The sequence below is a fragment of the Rousettus aegyptiacus genome, unplaced genomic scaffold, assembly GCF_014176215.1.
Source record: "Rousettus aegyptiacus isolate mRouAeg1 unplaced genomic scaffold, mRouAeg1.p scaffold_m13_p_3, whole genome shotgun sequence".
Taxonomy (NCBI): domain Eukaryota; kingdom Metazoa; phylum Chordata; class Mammalia; order Chiroptera; family Pteropodidae; genus Rousettus; species Rousettus aegyptiacus.
The window spans coordinates 141386202-141408704 of record NW_023416306.1 but is presented as its reverse complement, the minus strand read 5'-3'; the positions used below and the strand labels follow the sequence as shown (position 1 = coordinate 141408704).

At 35.5% G+C, this 22503-nt stretch overlaps 1 protein-coding gene across 2 annotated transcripts in view; it reads left to right on the top strand.

The window, feature by feature from the left end:
- The window catches only part of ARMH4 (armadillo like helical domain containing 4), a 97073-nt gene that overhangs the window by 11342 nt on the left and 63228 nt on the right, over nt 1-22503 (top strand). For both annotated transcript variants that reach the window (XM_016156123.2, XM_036239126.1), the window contains 2 exons: nt 1958-2212; nt 4193-4405. In XM_016156123.2, coding sequence (XP_016011609.2) covers nt 1958-2212; nt 4193-4405 — 468 coding nt within the window. The remainder of the gene's footprint in view (nt 1-1957; nt 2213-4192; nt 4406-22503) is intronic.

Sequence of the window (22503 nt, the reverse complement as noted above, 5' to 3'; positions counted from 1 at the left end):
AATTTAGTAATTGTTTGATTATTTTGATTTTTGACTATGTTCCTTGATTAGTATAATTGCCTCACTTAATTACAGTCTTTTAAAAGGCAACTTCTTTTTTATTTCCAGGACATAGCATGATACCTGCAGCATAGTAGTTGCTCAATAAATACTTATTCAGTGGATGAGTAAATGAAGATAACTGGAATTATCCAATTTGACTGCCTGCATTGTCCAAATTAGTCAAACAGCTTCTAAATATTCTTTATAGAGAAAGGAACAGTCAAATAATTCCTCTTGATCTAATTTTTTTTTTTTAGAGTTAACTCTCATAGAGTTAAAAAGAATGTGAAAAGTTGAGATTATTGGCACCGGAATTTAGAGAATATCCAAAAAAGCTTTTCTACCCTTTTTCTGGTAGTTATAAGCGTTTTTCAGAAGTAAGCAACTCAAATGCCAATCATTTTAGGGCCCAAAGACTACTTAAAACATTATTCCCTTTGGGAAATGCAATAAATTCTTGGTTCGGGGGTACTATGAACAGATGAGAATCCTGAGATTATAGTCAGTCTTCTGATTTAGCTTGTTCTTCAGCTGGTTCAGTTGAAGATTAGGTTTGAAAAGTAATCTACAGTAATTACATTACTATTTTTTCTCTACAGGAAATAGAAAGAATGAGAGATGTGGAGCGATTTTGAATGCTATTTTTTAAATTTCCATTACTATTTCTAGTTCTCATTCTTCTTTCTCTAATAGCAGTCACTTCCTTATTCAAAGGACTATGCCATTTTGATATTTCTTGCTAGTTCATGAAACTATGACTGCTGACTATACCTTTATTTTTACATATTTGTTCTAAAATATTCATTTTGCTTTCAGAAATGAGGGCAACATGGAGGATGCATACTGCTTAAAATAATAAAACTATACATCATTATCTTTTTGTGACAAACAGCATTGTCCTAGGTGCTGGAGATACAAAAAGGGCAATGAATTCTAGCTCTCAAGAGGTTTACAGTCTTATTGGAGTAAGAAAAACTTAATCAGTTGTGTAAAAAGCAAATGTGTAAGAACCCTACTCTAACTCACATTATCCTATAACCAGGTTTATCAATCCATCAAATGTAAAAATCTCTTCAATTCAAAAGAAAAAAGTCCAAACTGAATGGGGATCAAGAAAAAAAAACTTTTGGAAAACCGTACAAGCTCAATTTTGAAGCAAATAAATAGTTTCCAATGAAAAATATTTTCAAATAATAGGAAGTACCATGATGTCATTAATAAAAACTTTGAGAAAACCTTTTCAGCTATCCCCAGAATGTTATTTTTTTCATTGTATAATTAACTGGACTTGCTAATATGCTATGTATCTAGAGTTAATATTTTAAAAAAGAAAGCTAATAGAGTCTTCTATAAATTAAGTTTTAATAATGGCTCAGAATTTGAAATTTCCAGCATAGTTCCTTCCTAAAAATGGGGCAAATATCGACCCTTATAATTAGTCTTAATAATTTATTTTAGATTATAATGTTGTCTGGGTAGTGGATCTATGATAGATATGTCATACCCTATAAGTCTGTTTCATTCTCTTTTATGACCCAAAAGCAAATTCCAGTCTTTGACAGATTGTCCCTTCGGCAACGGCAGACTGCCCTTTCTCGTGGCTGAATAGTATTCCAGTGTGTGTGTGTGTGTGTGTGTCTTACAACATCATTATCCATTAGTCCCATGGTTAAGAGCACTAACTACGTAAACTTAGGCAAGTTCCTTACCTTTCTTAACTTGATTCACTACCCCTGAAAGCAGCAACTCTGAGAACATTTATTTATTGGCATTTTGTTTCTGAGCCCTTCCCTTTGCCTTTTCATTCCCTAAAATAGCTATCTGAGTTTTTTCTTTCTAATTTGTTAATTATATAGTAACTTTTTAAGGTAAAGGGATTCGTTCTATTTTAAAATGCTGTTTTCCCTCTTTTAAGACATCGCCACTCAAGAGATGACAACAGTTGTTCAAGAAGCAGAAGCCGCTTTATCATTGGTGACACAAGAGCAGCAGGTTTCTACCCTCGAAGTTACCAGAGAAAATGGTGAGACTGAGGAAGGAAGAGAGTCCCCCTCGGCCACATCTGATGTTGCCAGTGTTACTCAGCTGCCGAGGAGATGGGAGCCTCTGGCCACTACAGTTTCCACTACAGCTGTGCCTCTGTCTTTCGAAGTTACTCCCACCGTGGAAGGTCTGTAAGGGAGGGAATTGGCCTCAGCGTTTTGAGGGTGGATTTTCTCTGTGAGTCGATCAGCAATAGAATGAGTGAGGCGGATGGCCCTGGTACCAAGGTGCATGCACACACCTTACCAGGAGAGTGAACAGGAAAGGTAGGGGCACTCTTCTTTGGAGAGATGTCACACAGTCTAAAAGGATAAGGGGGTAGTTTCTAAGAAAAATTTCCCTGTGGCTTATCTCTGGGACCCAGGAAGCCCGGACCTCACTTTCTGAGAACTCTCTCCTAACTTGAGGGCTCTGGCTGCTAGGGAGTCACAGAGTGAGGTGAAAACAGCAAGGACCTGGCTTTGAATCCCAGCTTTGGGCCTCACTGGTATTGTGGCCTCAAGCAAGTTTCTTAATGTCTCCAAGCCTTAGTTCGTTCATCTCTAAATAATGCCTACCTGTCAGTGAAGTTTTCAAATCTGAGTGATCATCAGAATCACCTGAGAATTTTTAAAAATTATTATTTAATTTTTATTTTTGGACCTCACGTGTCTGCCTCATCATTGATCTAGGTGAAATGCGCTTTTATTTATTAACTGAGTTATTTTTAACAATGTAATAAATACCTTCTAACCCTGCCCTTCCCAAAGCCCTAGGGACTTGTCAAAACTTATATCTAACCCCTTGACTCTTCTTTTCTCAACCCCTTCCTCCTCTGCCTGTTAATCATCATTCTGAATCTGGTGTGCATCATTTCCTTGACTTCCTTTTCTTTTCATTTTATTGCATCTATATTTACTCTTAAAATTATCCATTAAAAATTTTTAGTTGTTTTTAATTGTATAAAGAGAGTATTGTCCTGTAGATAGCCTTTTTTGGACTTACTTTTTAAACTTAGTATTATATGGCTAAGATTTACTTACCATAGCTCTTTTGTTTTGACTGCTTATAATATTCCATTATGAAAATATTTCATAGTTTATTCATCTAATCTTCATCCAGTCTCTCCTAGTGGTTTGCATTTGGGTCATTTTCAGGTCTGGCTATTGTGAACATTGCTTCTATGAGCATCCTTTTTCATATTCCCCATTGTACATGTGTAGGAATTTCTCTTGGGTATATACCTAGGAATTGAATTACTGGGCCATACGGTATATGAATGTTTGACTTTAGGAGACAATGCCTAACTATTTTTCAAAGTGTTTGCACCAACTTACACTTCCAATTTATACTTTCAAAGTGGTTGCAATGTATATGAGACTCTGTGGATCCATATCCTGGGAACTTTAAAAAATATTTTCTCAGTCTCACTGCCAAGAAGGTTCTGAGTTAGTAAATTGGGATATGTGAAATGCATGATATCAACATTAAAAAAAAATTACCAGAAGGGATTCTGATGTCCAACCAGGCTTGCAGTATACTACTATCCTAGAATTTTTGGATTTGGAAGTACCTGGGGCTAAGTTTGGCTGCTTTAAAATTGAACATATTTGAAACAGAGATCTAGGCTCTTACTCTTCTACTTGATTTTTAAAGCTAGTCTTTGGCATATAGTTTTATAAATTTTTGTTAAATTTTCTAAATTTGGTAATAAATTATTATATCTATATCTATATCTATATCTATATCTATATCTATATCTATATCTCTATCTATACCTCTATCTCTATCTCTATCTCTATCTCTATCTCTATCTCTATCTCTATCTCTATCTACATCTATATCTAATCCTGCAAAATAAATAATATTGTCAGTAGAATAAATGAGGGATTAAAATTTAAAAACAAAGTTCTTATTTGAGACAATATATTTTCCTGGAAGATCAAGTATTTGCCTTGCGTAGCTGGACTGATGCGATACGGGGTAGGGGATCTGGTCTAAGTGGCAAACTCACCGTATATAAGGTATTGGTTCCATTAATCGTTTCTTGCTTAAAAAGTAAAAGCACATGTGTGCATTTCCCATAACGATCATCTTTGCATCAAGTCCTGTCTCTTGTGTTTGGCAGACCTAATGGACACAGTCACTGGGCCAAATGAGGATTTTTTCACACCAATTTTGGGCTCTCCAGTGACACCCCCTGGAATAATGGAGGAGGCACCCAGCATTTCCCCAACATTTCCTGATTCTGAGGCATCCTCTGAGAGAAGAACCGTTGTTCCATCTATAACCCATGTGACTACAGCTGCCTCATATGGCCTGGACCAACTTGAATCTGAAGGTATCCATGCTTAGAAGGGAATCTTTCCTAGGACTGATTGAATGAGTCACTGAGCATAAAGGCTGTTTTTGATAAAGATTAAGGAGAAGTGGATACAATCTGCAGTGTAGATCAGGGGTCAGTAAACTATGGCCTGGCCAAATCTGGCCTGCCATCTGTTTTTGTATGGCCTGAAGACAAAGAATGGTCTTTGTGTTTTTAAATAATTGAAAAGGAAATAAAAGAAGAAAAATATTTTGTGACATGGAAAAGTTATACGAAGTTCAAATTTCAGTGTAGATAAATAAAGTTGTATTGGAATACAGCCACACTTTTCATTTATATAGTGTCTGTGGCTACTTTTGTGCCAGAGAAGCAGAGCTGAGTAGTTGTGTCAAAGAAAGACCAAGTGCCTACAAAGCCTAAAATATTTATGATATGGCCCTTTACTGAAAAAAGCTTGTTGACCTCTGGCCTAGATTAATAGTTCTTAACTACACTTGAACTTTAAAATCATCTTGGGTAACTTTTAGAAAACCCTAATGCTTGAGTTGTCCCAGCAATTTCGATTCAGTTGGCATAGGATGGGGTCTGGAATCAACATTTTAAAAGAGTGTTTTAGATGAATTCAATATGCAGGCTCAGTTGAGAATACTAGTTTAAATGGAAAACTTGAGTCTCTCCACCAGATTTTCGTGGGTGAAAGTTTTAATGTGGATTGTATTTCCTTAACCATGCTCTGGTTGAGCATAGTGATGGGTTATTCTCCCTTATTAACATCTGTGGATTAGTATGTTTCACTATTTGGAGATAAACAGTCTCCTTATCTGTTAAGACTGAGAAATTCATGCCAAATTTCCTTTCCAAGAGATTGTCTTTGAGCATGAAAAAGATGCTTGGAGCACAGCTACACAAACAGGAAGACTGGAAATATGAAAAAAGGTCATTTAATTAATCAACATTTTGACAAGTGAACAGCTCTTGGCTAGAGGTACAAAATGTCCAGAGATTTGTAGTGCTGAGCTTCTTAAACTAATCTGGAAGACGGGTAGGCTTTGGGGTACTAAGTTAGCCATGGTTTTGATGCATTAAAGACATAGAATGTGTTGTTATATTTTGTCTACTCTACAGCATAGAAGGTGGTTCAACCAGGCTTGCAGCAGACTCTGTTGCAGACTTTCAGGGTAACACTGTAGTTTTCTGACAGAGAAATATGACACTTTAGGAACAGAGCGGAGAATTCCATAGTAGAATGCTGGCTTAAGAAAGGAATCAAAGCGAACTCAGAGGCTCACAGCTCTTGCACTCCACATTAAAACAAAAAATCATATGACTTTGAGTTCAGTTTCATATTAGCTGTCAGCTCTTCTTGATGCCGTCTGGAAAAAGCAGGTTTCCCCACATTAACCTGAATTAGAGATGACAGCTTTACCAAGCAGGGCTCATTAAATCAGAGAAAAAAAAATCGTATTTGTGAAAAATCCATATTTGTGAAACTGCAATAATTTTCTAAATTTGGTAGAAGATGGCAGTTGTATTGAAATATGTTAGAATTTTTTTTAACTTGCCTAAGGTGTCCTGAGTTTTAGTTTTTCCTACACAATTCAATTTTAGCTTCTTTTTGAGAATATGTTTTGTCAGTTTTTGATCTAAGTTATGAGCCTTGTCAAAGCTTAGGAAAGACATTTCTGGTCTGAAAATATTCTTTCTGCTATGTTGTTGAGCTTAAGACAAGATTTTGAATGAGCACACCTTTTCTCCTAAATACCAGGGAGTACAATTTATATTTAATTATCATACATTAGTAATTCACACTTTTGTGCTTGTGCATGTAATCTTCTAAAAGCGGAAGTGACTGCACTTATTTGAACCAATAAACCTACTAGTTTTCTAGTTGTGTTGGAAGCCTCCATTTCCAATGGATATTTTTTCACCTTGCCTAGAAATATAAGTGCAGTTCGAGGCTTTGACTGGGTGAAGCATTTTAATCCTACCATAGAATTATATGCAGAGAAAGAGAATTTATTCTTACCTAGAACAGTGAGTTGTACTATGTCAAGTTATCTACCGGTAATGTGTTGACAAATGACATACGATTCTCCACTTTAAGATGTGTGTGTGTTTTAATTACATTATTGAACTCCTCACATGTTATTTTAATATATTCCTTCCCACTGGGGGACAGGAGCACTTCTCCGGAGAGTGAGGTATTTTTCTCAATGGGATATGGGCAAGAAACCTGCCCTTATTGGATGCCGGACACCCAAGGAGCAAGAGCTTTTGTGAACATTTCTGAATGTTTATCCTTTAAGGAATAATGAATGACCCAATGAACGAAAACATTGTATATGCCTGACACACTGTCTTCTTGTCTCCTTCTTTATATCTCTGCAGCATAATGATGAAGGGAGTGTATTCGTTTCCTAGGGCTGCCATATCATAGTAAGGTACCACAAACCGGGGAGTCACGTAACAGAAATTTATCCTCTTGCAGTTTTGGAGCCTAGAACTCTTAAATCAAGGCAGAGACAGGGCCAGGCTCCCTCCAAAGCCTCTAGGAGAGGCTTGATCTGACTGGTCCTTTGCCTCTTCCACCTTCCGGTGGCCTCAGGCACTCCTTGGCTTGTGGCACATAACTACAATCTCTCTCCATCTTCACATGGTTGTATTCCCTCTCTGTGTCTCTGTGCCTAAATGCCCCTTGTTTTATGGCACTGGCTATCGGATTAAGACTTACTCCAATAACTTCATCTTAACTTGATTACATCTGCCAATACACTATTTCTAAATAGGGTCACATTCGCAAGTATCATGGGTTGGGGCCTGAACATTTTTTGGAGTGGACACAATTCAACACATAACAGGGGTCTGCTTCTGAGGAGTTTTCCAGCTGGCTCTGAAGGCAGATGTGCTCTGTCTCTAGAACACCCACTTAAGAGGTGTGCATTGGTAGAGAGGGAAAAGTTTTGGAGTGTTTTAGATTTCTTAGTCACTGAAGAAAGCCTGTCTATAAATGCGTAATTGCTTTGTGCCTATTTCAGTAAGTCTTTTACCTTGTCAGCAAAAATTCAGTTTGACTTTTGAAGAGATAATAGTTTACCTGTTACCTTGCCTGATACACTTTACTTTGTTGTATTTTTTTGTTTAGGGAATCAGTGTTTTCAGGATAACAAGAAATGCATTATACTTATTTCAGGCACAACTCTACCAGGGTTGTATCGGCATCTTTGACATATAAACATGACAAAAGTGTTGTAATTTTTTATTCAAAATAGGATAACGTAAATTACATATATATAACTACATAAACTAATTCTTAGATATGATCTCTGTAGAGGTCGGTATTCTTTTTTCTTGTTGAATAGTTATGTCTTTCTCTGCTCCAAAATGGTAACCTAAAATTTCTGATTATTTATGAAAACTTACTTGTAATGTTTTCATTTGGGTTAACTGTCTGATATAAGTATAAAATATTTTAATACTTATATCAAATGAACTGGGACTGTCAATATTTCTTACTTAAAGAACTGCTTTCTGTATTTTAGAAAGCTAACTGAGGATATCTATTTATTCTAAATAAATCAAACTTATTTAAGCCTTTACTCTATTCCTACAGAAGATGGCAATTCATCTGTGCTGTAAAATTGTAACAATTTCGTAGGGTAGAAAGTTATTACTTTAACAATACAATATTCAAGAAAAGCTTTATCGTGAATCTTTTTGTATCTGGTACTATGTTTCTAAGAACATGTGGGAGACAAGAGTAGTAAAGCAGAGGTTGCTCAGATTTTGTGAGTAAGGTTTTGGTAATCCTTCCTTACACCCCAGCACTTCCTCTCTTAATGTTTGGAAATCAATATCTGGGCCTTCCAGCTTTCCAGCTAGTAGGAAATGAGAAAGCACTTCGTGCTCACTGTGGTGCTGACCAGATAGACTTGGAAACAGTGAATTTACTTGGACTCTCCTAAGATGTCTCTGGTTAACTTATTGCTCTTCTGAAAGAGAAGAAGAAATACTAGTGTCTCTATTCTGAAGAAGGTGAATTCTTGGTCTGACTGGTCCTATTTAATAACTTTCTGAGTCTTGAGGCTGTATATATAATTCAGTGGCATTATCTCAGCTAATTCCCGTTTTTTTTTTTTTTTTTCATCTCTTTCAAAAGGCCCATTTATTACCAGCTTTGTGGAACAAATCCACAATAATTGAACTGCTAGAGAATTACCTTTTTAAAACATATAATGTATGTTATATGTAAGCATTTAACAAAGACCTTTTTAACATATAAAAAGATTTTTAATTCCTAGTATCCAACAGAAAGGTCATGTTTGACTTTTTAAAATATCTTGGTTTTAAAAAACATAAGAACAAATATATCATTTACATTCAGTTTTTTCCTTTCTGACTTTTTTTCTTGTTTTTCTAAGATCATTTTGGCTGTCCTTATATTTAGGTTTTTAAAAACTGCATTTTTGATGTCCTTTTCCAGCCAGGCAGCACATATAGGGCAGAGGCTGTCATTATTTTGTCATTTGTTGTTTAATCTATTTCAGCGACACCCACTTTTCTGCCTTTGTGAATGTGTGTCTATGTGTATGTGCACATCTGTGTGTATGCATGCATTGTGCGTATGTGTGTATATTTAATTTCATGAATGTTTTCTATAGTCCTCTAAGAGCATTTCTAATATATATTTGTAGCACTTCTTAATTTCCTTTGCTGAAGAAATAGTGGTGTTATATTTCCTTTCTTATCTGGAGTTCTCCTAGGGATTCTCTCTACTGATAACATAGGAATTTCAGGAGAAATTCTTATTTGAAAAGTATGCCTTCATTTAGATGACTGATATTTTTTAGCAGTGTGGTGGCCTCATAGTTGGTATTGAAGTGATATGCTTTGTCTCTTTCTTTATTGGTCAATTAGAAATGAATGGGGGAATGCATTCTTTAAATGGCATCGTGGAGAAGTCTCAGAGATATGTTTCTTCAATAGTGCCACTGAGGATACTTTAGAGTTCATGTAATTTTTATGAGAGAAATGTTTGCTCTTCACCTGCATTTTAATTCACAAAATCAATTTTTTTGGCCTTCCAGTATGTACTCATTTTCAGAGAGTATTTTTAAAAAATTATTTTCTCAATTCTTGTGTAACTTTTCAATTCAGAAAGCAGCTAAAATGGATGAATGAAGAGATATTAAAAATCTCATATTGAGGCCATATTTATGAAACCAAGTTTATGTGATTTACTTCTGAATGCTACTGTGTGAAATATAAGATTAAAGATCAAGTAGAGTGTGGTAAATTTGAACTATCACTGCTGCTTGCAGTACTGTAGTACAAGGTCAAGGCTGTTCACTCTAATTATGTTAAAAATGGGTGCAAGTTTTAGCCTTTCTTCTTGGAAGTGCTTTGAATTTAATTTTGTTTCAATAGCAGAGCCACTAAAATGATACACAAGTGGAGAAGATTTGGAAAAGAGTATTCAATGGAATATGCCCCTCGTTTGATTTTAGTAATTAAATAGTGGATCCACCCTCCCCTCACCTGTTCTGGCAAAAACAATGAGAGTTTGCCAAATATGTTAGTTTTCATCTTTACATCATTTTCAAGTATATTACGTGGCATATTATGAAACACAGAATTGCTGGTGGTTTTAGTTATCAACTGCTTTTTATGGTATGTCACTTTGTTTTCTTGTCCTGAAATCATCATACTTTCTTTGGCATTTATGATAAATTTCTGTTCTTAAGAATGCTCCGTAGGGATGTGCAGTCAATTATTTAGCACTCAGACTGGTCGCCACATGTTTGTTACTAACGCTCATTTAGTCAGTGAGCATTATGATATATTACCATAACATCAGTACTGTGATGTGACCATAAAACTTTGCTTATAAATTCTGCTGTTGAGGAAAGAGAACTAAAATTACTCTATTTTCTAGTATGCTTTCTTATCATAAGGAATTAATTTATTGGTATGATCTCCATAAGTAAACATCGTTCTAGAGTTAATTCATCCCATCTTTTTTTTTTTTTTTTTGGCACCTTTGTTGCCCAGCACCAGAAAGTTATCACTGCTTAGTAAGCTTACCCTTGGATAATCATGAAATTTATCATAATAATAGCTCGTGATGGCAAAAGGATTTAGCTTTGTACATATTGAGAGGTTTTATTTATTCATTCATTTATGTGTGCATTTAATAAATATTTGGTGATTCAGATTCAAAGAAGTAATGGAAGTAGGTCTTGCTCTTTAGGGAGCATAAATTTTAGTAGAAGAGGTAAGACAGATACATAAATAACAGAAATCCAAGGTAGAAGATAGGAAACTATCACGAAAAAATTACGCAAAAGAGTCTTTGAAGTTTAGAAGAGATAGCTTAGCCCCAGCTTAGAGAAACAAGGAATTGATATTTATGCTTGTGAATCTTGTATGTGATCGTGTGTGGTGTTTATGTTTATAGATTTGTGTGTAGTAATGTTCTGTTGATAATTATGAGGAGATACGTGGTGACAAATCTAAAAATGTGGAAAGCATTCTAGAGGTTGGTGAATAGATACCACACACACCACACTAATCATCAGTTATTTAACAGGCATGTAATCAAGCATGTTTTTCTGATTTAGCTTATTGGTTAGATGAATTATTTCTTAAGAATCATTTTTAATAATAGCAGTGACTGTTTTTCAGTGTAGAAGAGGCAACCAGGGGCCTAACCTTGGGCTGACAAATACCTCATTTGTAGGAAACTATCATATCTCTCTGGAGGAATATTCAGAACCTCAAGCAAAAAGTTTCTTTCTGAGTGAGTCATCTGGGCTCATACTCCAGGGTTGAGAATCCCTGGGGGTTTTCATGTGTGGTGGTTTTTATGCATTTTTTGAAGCAAATGTGTAGCTTGAAACCACATCATGAACTGTGAAGATTTCAAAGGCATTTTAGATGTTTACAGAAAGTTAAGGCTCTTTTTAAGATATAATTTTTGAATATGAAGGTAGACATAACTCTGTTTTTTACTGGTATAAACATGAGAATTTTATTGCCTTTGAGTATAAACAATTACAAACTTTAACAATATATAAAACAACAAAAGGATATTATCGACTACACGTTATCGGGCTGTGTTCATGACCCTGAAGTTGTTTTGGCATCAGACAACATCTTAACATGTAAATGTATACATATCCCAAAAGGAAAATATTAGAAAAAATATAATGCATCAATTTGAAAGACCTTACAAGATTTAAAAAATTTTTCACATTGGGAGACATTAAATTAGTCCTGAAAGATCTATGTTGACTCCGCCTGCATTTACCAGTGCCTTTTTTTCTTTAGCCATTCTGCCTCCTTCTACATTGTTCACTATCTCCAGACAAAATATTTTATTGAAACTTCTTTTATAAAAACAATATAAAGGACTTCCTAGGTTTTAGCATGGGAAGGAGATTCTTCACGTAGGCAGAGGGTCAGACTCTGCTCCTTCTGGATTTTCTCAGTGTATCTTCCTCACATGCTGAGTCCTATTTCCTATTAAAACTCTAGTTCAAGCATAGATGGAAAGCCCCTTCACTTGTTTCAGCTGAAATTAGTAGAAGATTTAAAAATAGTTGGCTTAAACCTAAGGGAACACAAAGCAATAAAATCAAGAAAATAAAAGGAACATGAAATAAATTAGGCTCACAAGGTACAAATCCCTCTCTGGTCTTACCTTAGCTGACGAGCTCCCAGGGCTCCCATGCCCTGACCTGTTCCATGCTCTGTCTGAGAAGGATTTTTATATTCTACATCCAAAGCACTGGAACAATTTTTTTCAGGCATCTTGCCAGGCTTTCTGGCTTCTCAACTCTCAGCTTGTTTCTAGTACAGAAAGTAATTTATTTTCTCCTGCATTCCTGCCCCCATATAGGAGAGCCTAGATCAAGATGTAAATTTCCTCTAGGGTCCACCACTGAGTAAGGAAGCCCCAACCCCACATATATAATGTCTATCCTGATTTCCTGATTGAAGGACATACCCTCAATCCCTACGCAATTGACAGCCAGACAACTGTCATGATTGACCCCCATGGGTTCATTCCCATATCTGTTAAAAGTGTGGCATGATTCAGGTCTAGGCAATATAACACTGTTCTCACCATACAAAAATTACACATTTATGGTGATAGGATCATTTTGTCACATTCTGTAGCAAATAATACTCAGGGCTGTGCCATTCAATAAACAGAGGGCTTTGAAGTTAAAATTTAAAGAGGACAGGAAGGAGAAACAGAAACAATTCAGCTCAAACTCATCTTCCTTTATGAAGCCTCTCAGACCACCCAGCCCCCACTGATGGGCAATATAAGTGACTGGAAAATAGCTCTGGCTCTGGTCTCAATTTGGACATACCTGAGTTTAAGTCTTAGCTCCGTCATGAATAAGCATTGTGATCTTGATCAAATTATGTAATTTCTTTAGACTTCATTTTTTCCATCTATGTAAAGCAAGGATGTTGGTGTTCCTCCTATCTCTTACTGTAAGAATAAGATGAGATCTTGCATGTAGTAAATATATGCATGACAAGGGATAAGTACATAATAAACATAAATATTTTACATCATGTACCAGTTAAAATTATATAGAACTTATCATGTTCTACTATGTATTAATTGCTATGAAATATTCATATCTTCTTCATGCAACCATGGATCAGGGACCAGATAGATAGTGTAAGAAAGCAAAGAGGAAGATGCCTAAGACAGTAGAGAGTGGTGAGTGTGATGCAATAGAGAACATACACTCCCTCTGCTCCAGACAACTGCTGTGGATATTGCCAGGAGAATGCGAGCTCAGCGATGCCAGATCTCAGAATTTTTCCAAGATAAGTTGTAAATTCTGATCTTTATGTGAAATAGTTTGATTTTTGTGTGTGTTGGGAATCCATTCAAATATTTGCCTATTCTATTTCATTTTTATGAATATGCACACCACAAATGGATCTGTCTTCCCAGACAGTGACCATCAGTTTGTGCTCTCAGCAGAATTCTCCAAAACCTCCTTAAGGGCAGGGTCAGACCTTTTTGCCTTGTGTCCACGATGGCAGGTAGGCAGATGATGACCTGTGATGGAGTACACCGTTTTAGAACCATTACCTTGTTTAATCAATGTGTTTTCTACTTGATTTGTCTAGCTCATTGTTGCTATTGTTTAAAATCTAGTGCCTAATTTGGGCCTGGGGTTGAACATTTTTTATGTGAACAAAGCAATGTTTCTCTGTCAGGTTCTGCTAGAAATTCAGTGGGAATTTGCTTAGATTTATTGTATCCCTATGTGGGTTGAACATTATTTCATATTATTTCGTTTCCTTCTTGTGGGAATCGATACCAACATCTGTACTCAGGCAGGTAAGGAGAAGTCAATAAAGTTAAGTAATTCTTTAAACCCACTTTGAGAAGCCATATCAGGAGGAAGAAAAAGGAAGAAGGGAGGAGAGAGATCCTTCTCTAGATACATGATTGGAGTTAACTTGTACAAAGGTCATTTCCCTGGTGCTCCCCTCCCCCCCCAAATGTGACAAAAGTATGAAGGTAGATTTTCCTTAAAAAGTTTCTATTATACTCATTTGAATCATATACATAATATAAATTTAAAAATTACATTGGAGCCCTAGAGTGACATAACTAATTTTGAAGAGGAAGATAATGTTAAATTAAAGTGCCGTTCAGTTTATTTCTGTTCAGTCAGTTTATCTTGAGGGCTCATTTTGTGCAAGGCACTATGCTTGATCTTGCAGGGTGGGGCAAAAGGAGACTAAGACAAGGCCTCTGGCTTAAAGGAGCTAAATGCACACAGGTATGATAAAACAAACATGATTCTACAAATTAATATGTAAACCTTATTTTGGGTTAATCAAATTATGTATTAAAGTCAGAAGGGGAAATTTACTTTCATGTATTTTTTTGAAAAATCAATAATCACCCTAACCAACCTGTAATTTATCTTTTGAGTATATGTGGAATTTTATATACAAGTTTTGTATATGTTTGCTTAAAGCAATTATTCCTTTAAGAGTACTAAATTATTGAAGAGAAAGGTTTTATTCTGGATGGCTCAAAGTTTATAGATACAATATTTATATAGCTCTTATGTTTCTCTTTATAGCACCCTTGAGAAATATAGTAGTATTGCTATAGTCTTACTTTCCAGAGGGAAATACATAAAATGTTGTCATCTGAATCTAAAGTGAGTTGTTTAATGAACAGGAGTTAGATTCTATTATAATTATTGCTCTAGGACTGAATCTATTAAGATAGCTCAATTTAATTTGGAGCAAGATTTATAGTAGATACTAGAGAACTTCAATTATATGGAGTCAAGGCTGAAAAGAGATTATGTCATGACCAGTAAATGTGAGGGTAGTTATGTAGACTGATCTTTTGGGCTTGCCACCTAGATATAGAAGATGATGTTATCAAGAGTAGAATCTTCTAATTTAGAGAAAGTAATAAGAAAATATTTAAATATCTATGTGAAACGTGGGTTAAATTCAGAACATTTTGCAACTGGTGTTTGAGGTGGACAGATGATCTTGTCTCGAGCTTTTTTCTTTTCTCAGGCATCTACCTTTGAAATATCATTAGGTTAGAATGGAGAAAGTTTCTAATTATTATACTCACTACTATGAGCTATTGGGAAGTTTTTAACTTTAGTAAAAAAATTTTCAAGAAATTGGTACAGAATAATATAAGCATTTAAAAAAGATAACTGTATAAGTTAACAGAAATGTTTAAAGCAGAATATTTAATGAGAAATAACATTTAATATTTTATCTAATTTAAAAGTGCAGCCCAGATTACAGATACCCTGATGAGTACTCAAAATTGCAGAATTTGAAAGTGTTGTTTGAAATGCCAATAAGGCTCTTACTCAGCCTGTTGGACCCACTACATATATAGATGATATCAATAATTTTGAAAAATACATTATTTGGATTTCAGCATCTGATTAAGACTCTGATGGACTCTATCATAGCAAAGTGACTAGATCTTGGGTAAAACATACGTTTTAATGCATAATTAGGATTGCAGATTGTCAGAAAAATCTCCAAGGATTGTGCTTTTTAGCATGATTTGTCCCAAATGGGAGCTGAAACCCAAGCAGTGAACTGTAAGGAGTAAGCAAATTGGAATGTAAAGGTGCTCTAGGAGAAATAGCAATATCAGGAGGCTACACTTGAGCGAGTAGCAAGAAGAGGGACCTGGATAGAAATTCCCATGTTAGGCCTATGTCTTTGAAAGGGGAATAAAACTGTTCCAGGTCTGTAGCACAACCTGACTCTCTACAGAAACAAATGTAAATCCCTTTTGGAAAAAAATGGAGATCTATAGGTTTCCCACAGATTAAAACAAAATAAATATGAGTTTGTAATAAAAGATCAACCAACTAACAAGGAAACAAACAGCCATGACTGAGAGTCAGAAGAAAAGGCAGATAACTGATTGGCCTATTCCCTACTCAGGATCTTAGATTTTAAAGTTATCAGAATAGAATATAAAATAATCATTACAAAAGGTAAGAAAGAAAAGATGAAATCCCCAAATTGAACAAGTAATAAGAGGCTAACAAAAATGAATTGTTGGGGAAAAAAATTCTGAATAATTAAATGGTTAAATAGCAATAAGAGAGAGTTAGTGACCTGGAAGATCAGTTTGAAGACATTATAAAGAACGCAGCACTCAGAGAAAATGAGTGAGACAACATGAAAGAAAAGTACAGAGAAAGTCAACAAATTCAAACATATCAATAATGACAATAAATATAGGGGAGTAATATGATGTAAGCTTTGGATTTCTTGTACATGTCCTTTATACACTTGAGAAGGTTTTTTTCTTTTCCTAGTTTGCTAAAATTTTTGTTTGTTTTTTGGTCACAAATGGATACTGGATTTTTTCAAATGATTCTTTTGAATCTGTTTTTATGCACCTATTGAGATGATTATATATATATTTTTGTTTATATGAATTACACTGATTGATTTTCAAATGCTAAAACAGCTATATTTTTGAGATAGGCCCAACTGGCCATAATGTATAATCCTTTTTATGTATTGGATTTGATTTGTTAAAATTTTCAAACAAAATAAAATTTAAGACAAAATGCATTAATGGATGTGTATAAAATACTGTACCCAACTGTTAGAGAATATATATTATCTTCAAGCACATAGGGAATATTTACAAAAACTGACTATGTACTAGTCCATAAAGCAATCTTGATAAATTTCAGGTAATTGATACCATACAGGCCACATTCCATTCAGTTAGAAATTAAATTAGTTCGATTCAGTTAGAAATTAAAAATTAGAAAGATAAATTGTTCCATACCTTTAAAAATTTTTTTAAAAACTTTCTATTCTAAATAACTTATGGATCAAAGAAGAAATCATAATAGACAATGAAAATAATTAGAAATGAATGATAGTAAAATACATTAAACCTTATAAGATGATGTAAAAGGGTATTTAAAGGCAGATATTTAGCCTTTAAAGTTTCTCTAAAGCCTGAAAATTAATGGGCTAAGCAACCTCTACCTTAAGCTATAAAAAAAAGAACCCCAAAGAAAATAAAAGGAATGAAGTAATAAAAATTATATTTTATTATTTTATTTCATTAATTCATAATGACTTGATGAACTTTTTGTAAAATTTGTATGGAAGAGTAAAAGCCTAAGGAAGAAGAAGTTGGAGGAGAGGGCACTTGCCCTACCAGATATTAAGACTGATAAAGCTCTCACTCTTTCTGTATGTATTCGGACAGTATGGTCATGGACAGGGATAATTAAAATGACTAGTGGAACAGAATAGACACATTGAAACAGACACACTTCTATAGGGGGTCCTCGATATGTCTTAGAGATGGCACTGCAGAGCAGGGAGGAAAGCATTTTTTTTCCCATAATAGTTCTGATTGTCCATATAGAGAAAAATTAAATAAGGTTGAATGTAACATGATACACAGTCAATTACATATGATATAAAAACATGTGAAAGAGAAAACTTAAAAATTAGAAAAAAATTACAGACTACTTTTCAGAACTAATGATACAGAGGATTTTTTTTTTCTGACACAAAACTTATTAACCATTAAAGAAAATATTGATAAATTCAGGTATATTAAAACTAAAAATTTTTATAAGAAGATACTAGAAAGATAGTGTGGGTACAACCCCCAAAACTAGAAGATACTTGTAATACATGCAATTGATAAGTGTTAGTGTCCATAATAGAAAGAACTCAAAAGAAATCAATGAGAAATGACGTACAACCCAGAAGAAAAAGGAACAAACATAGAATAGGCATTTTACAGAGATGCACAAACATATAAGATACACAACCTCCTAAGCAATTAGGGAAATGCAAATTACATCTACAGTGGCATATCATTTTAAACACACTGAATTAAAAAGGCTAATGTTTGACAATACCAAAGGTTAGTGAGGATGTGGAGCTAAGGAAGTTTATCTAGACATTATTTAGTGTTGAATATTTCTATTCCTTTTGACCTAGCAGTCACACTTTTAGGAATACTCCCTAGAGAAACACTTGAATAGGTACACTAGAGATCACGTATGAGAGTGTTTATAGTAGCACTATGCATAACAGCAAAAAGATTGGCAACAACTTAATAACAGAAATGTTTATTGACACGAGGATAACAAAGTAAATAGTGACATAGTTCCATAATGGAATACCATAAATCAGTGCAATTAACAAGCTAGTGTTTTGTACAAGGTGTGTGAACCTTAAAACCATAATTTTGAGTGAAAAAAAATAAGTCCCAGAAAATAACATTCAGTCATTTTTTTATGACATTAATGGGAAGAAAATATTAAGATAATAGAGGAATATGCAAATAGATGCAATAGTGTCAGTAATAATCTAATTCTTAAGTTAAATGATGAGGTCTCTGGGGTTCGTTTCAGTATTAAGCTTAATAATAAACATTATGTATCTTTTCTTTTGTATATATCTATTATTACCTGATGAAAATGTAAAAGCACTTAGCTGGAAGGAATATTTAAGGTTTTAGAAACATAATGAAATTCTACAAATTCTAAGTCAGCTTAACATTGTTGAATTTTGTGGTCATTATTTTAGAAGCTTCTGGGGTTCCTCAACCCCTTCTGATCCCAGAGAGCCATCTGCTGGAGAATCACTTCATGTCTGCAACACACGTTTAATTTTTTCTTTTCTGAATTTTAAGTTTTGAGTCCAATATGATGCCCAAGTTAAAAAAAAAAATTTGGAAAATAAAAGCTGTGCCATCCCTAGTGCTTCGATCACTCTTCATCTAAGAAAAAATTTTGCGACAGTGGCTTTTGATTATATTGGTATAGATGTTCCCTGGAAAACACATTCCAACGAACGTTTCTTCGTTTATAAATATGTCACTGGGATGTGTCAGAGCCATTCCCTTCAGAGGGGCTGTGGGAGAAACTAACACATGCTCAGCCTTTGCCCAGCAAAGCCACTCTGTCTCTTTTCATTGCTATCCTTCCTCTTCTGCATGTGCTCTAATTTATTTACCTTAGACTTAATTTAAAATTTTGTAAAGGAAAGAAAAAGGCCACTTAAAAGAGAGGTTTGACACTTTAATGAATGAATAGGCAAAAGACAAATTTCAAATTAATCAATGCTATTCCAAAGAGACAGTTCAATAAAGATTCTCTTCTTCCTGTCAGTCAAAGACAGGTTATGTTGTGGAACAAGCATTACTGATGGGGTTCTTCCAACTCCCATTATTGGGATGACATAGTCTCAACCAAGGGTTCCCCTTTGACTCAGTAACCCTCTGGGAATGCTAGCTATGTCTTTATCTTCTGGAAATCTAAAAATGTCTATACTGTGACAAAATGGAATGAGAACATTTTTCATGGGAACTGCCTATGAAATAGAAACTAGACTTAGTAGCAGAGTCAGATTACTCAGGCTGGGATCATAGGGCAAATTTTTTCCCATGTCTTCTATTGATTTTTATTGAGAGTTAACCCATGGTCCTGGATCTGAACAAAATTAAAACTTAGTTTTGGTAACCTTAGGCAGAAAGGTTTGCAATAAATAAAGAAAATAGGCCTGACCTAGAGAGTCAAAATTTTCAGGTTTAACAAAACAATTTGAAGCTCTGCTGTGGTACTTGAGCACCCAACGCAGTTTTATCACCAGTCAAGTATGCTGTACGTAAAATAGAATTCATAAAACTCACTCTTTGTTTAGCCAACAATGTAAGTTTGGAGGATAATGCCTACAAAGCACTTTGAGTTCCTTAGCAGAAGAGCACCATGTAAGTACAAAGTATTGTTATGGGTTATGAAACAGCTGTCAATCAGGGTCCTTCTGATAGGGTGTTTCTAGAGAGAGTACTCCCCAGTTTTATTGTCAGACTTGGAGTTAGATATCTTATGCCAGGCATTTCAGGACAGGGAGAAGGAGAAGGAAGGCTCTACCATGGTGGGAGAGATGATGATACATATGATATGTTGACTTAAGCAATGTCCTCTGAATCACACCATGAAGTAGCACCTTTTCATTGGCCTAGACTTTCTTAGATGTAGCCCGCTTTTCGGGATGGAGTAAGATGACTTTTGAGGTCCCTCGCATTATTTTTATAGCTCTATACTTATTTTTTTTCCAGCTTTATTAAAGTATAATTGACAAATAAAATTGCAAGATACTTAGAGCATACAGTATGGAGATCTGATGTGCACACATTATGAAAGGACTCTCACTGTTGGATTAATGAGCACATTCACCACCTCACATATGTACCTTTCGTGTGTGTGTGTGTGTGTGTGTGTGTGTGAGTGTGTGTGTGAGAGAGAGAGAGAGAGAGAGAGAGAGAAAGAAAGAGAGAGAGAGAGAACATTTAAGTCTTATTCTCAGCACATTTCAGTTATACAATACAGTTATCAACTGTGGTTACCATGTTTTGTATTAGATTGTCAGACCTTATTTATCTTGTAGCAGAAAGTTCGTATTCTTTTACCAACCCCTCCCTATTTCCCCTAACACCTCCAGCCCCTGACAATCACTTTTCTACTCTCTGTTTCTATGAGTGAGACTTTTTTTTGATTCCACCTGTCAGTGATACCATGCAGTATTTTTCCTTCTCTGTCTGACTTTTTTCACTTAGCATAATGCCCTCCAGAGTCATTCATGTTGCAAATGACAAGATTTCCTTCTTTTATTTAGGGCTGAATAATATGGCATTATCTTTGTATGAATATATGTATATACCACATCTTTATCTCTTCATCCATCATTGGACACTTGTTTCCATGTTTTGGCTATTGTGAATAATACTGCTATGAACACGGGAGTTCAGATATCTCTTTGGGATAATGATTTTATTTCCTTTGGATGTATACCCAGAAGTGGGATTGCCAGGTCGTATAGTTCTATACTTTAAAGAGTAGGAATTAATTGAATGCATTGAGGACCAAGCAGAAGTTGTTCTTGATGGGTGGTAGTGGTCAGAAGACAATGGCTACAAAACACTTTGAGTTCCTTAGCAGAAGAGCCGATGAGAGCCGAACATTCAGGGCTTGGAGGTCCGGCTTTGCCTGTGCATTTCTTGGGGATCAGTATTATATTGTCATAATTATGCCATCAAGTACACCCTCTTAAGTTTGTGGAGAGGAAATGTAACTAAAAACGATTTTATAATGCTTTAAAAAGAAATTATTTTTAGCCTATAACCAATTTCTGTCTACAGGAGGAAGGTCAGCAAAGCCATCAAATAGTCTTGATCTGTGATAGTTTTCTCCAAAATCCAGTGATCCCATTACTTTTTCTGTATACAACTTCCTCCTCAGCCTCTCGTTTATGAGTCCCTGGTCCATCATTTTTCCCCTTCAGCTCTTTTGAGATATTATTTACATGTACCACATATAAGTTTAAGGTTGATGATTTGATACACGTATATATTGTGAAATGATTACCACAATAAGATTAGTTAACTTCCACCCCCTCACATAATTACCTTTTTTTTTTTTGTGGTGATAACATTTAAGATCTATTCTTTTAATAACTTTCAAGTATATAATACAGCAGCAATCCCCAACCTTTTTGGCACCAGGGACTGGTGCTCCTATGAGAATCTAATGCCTGATGACCTGAGGTGGAGCTGAGGCGGTGATGCTAGCTCTGGGGAGCCGTTGTAAATACAGATGAAGCTTTGCTTGTTGGCCTGCCGTTCACCTCCTGCTGTGCTGCCTGGTTCCTAACAGATCACAGCCCAGCACCAGTCCATGGCCCAGAGGTTAGGACCCCTGTAATACAGTATTGTTAATTGTAGTCACCATGCTGTACATTAGATATTAGAACTTATTCATTTTATTGCTGAGAGTTTGTACCCTTTGCCTAATCCCTTTTTATAATCCCTCTCTTCACACATAATCAACTACCTCTGTCTGCCCCCCCACCCCCCCGTTGAGCTCTCCTAGCAAAATTTGCCACTGGTTAAATATCTCTGTCTACTCAACCCCTTTACCCACCTCCGGCAGCTAAATGTGGCTAGAGAAAAACCCACAACCATCTTAATATAGAAAAACACACAACCATCTTAACAAGTCTTGCTTTAAATTTATTATGTCACATTTTAAGTGGGTCCATAGGGCTGCCTGGCAGTTATACCACATATGCCGAGAGAATTCACTCACTTATTTTTCAGGATGACTATTTTGCACTTTCTTCTCTCACCTCAAACCACCAACATTTGTCTTTTCCTCTCCAGTTTTTTTTTTTTCATTTGACCGAGAAAGTAAAAGAAACACGACGATAACTTTCACAGACTCCTGCCTGCACCTGTGCTCGCAGCAGCGGAGTGGACCCCCGAGGCAGCCCGTGCACTGGCCTGCATTCCCTCGCAGTCATAACAAAGAAGCCAACCTTCTGCAGTGGCCACTGTGTGCCAGGCTTCGTTCTAAATCCCTTAGGCATTAACGAGTGTGATCCTTACAACAGTCCTGTGAGATAGGAATCATACCGATTTTACAGACGAGGCAGCTGAGGCACACCAACATTCAGCAACGTCCAAAATCACATAGCCATGATAAGTTGATGATTTCGGACAACTTTTGTTAAGGTCA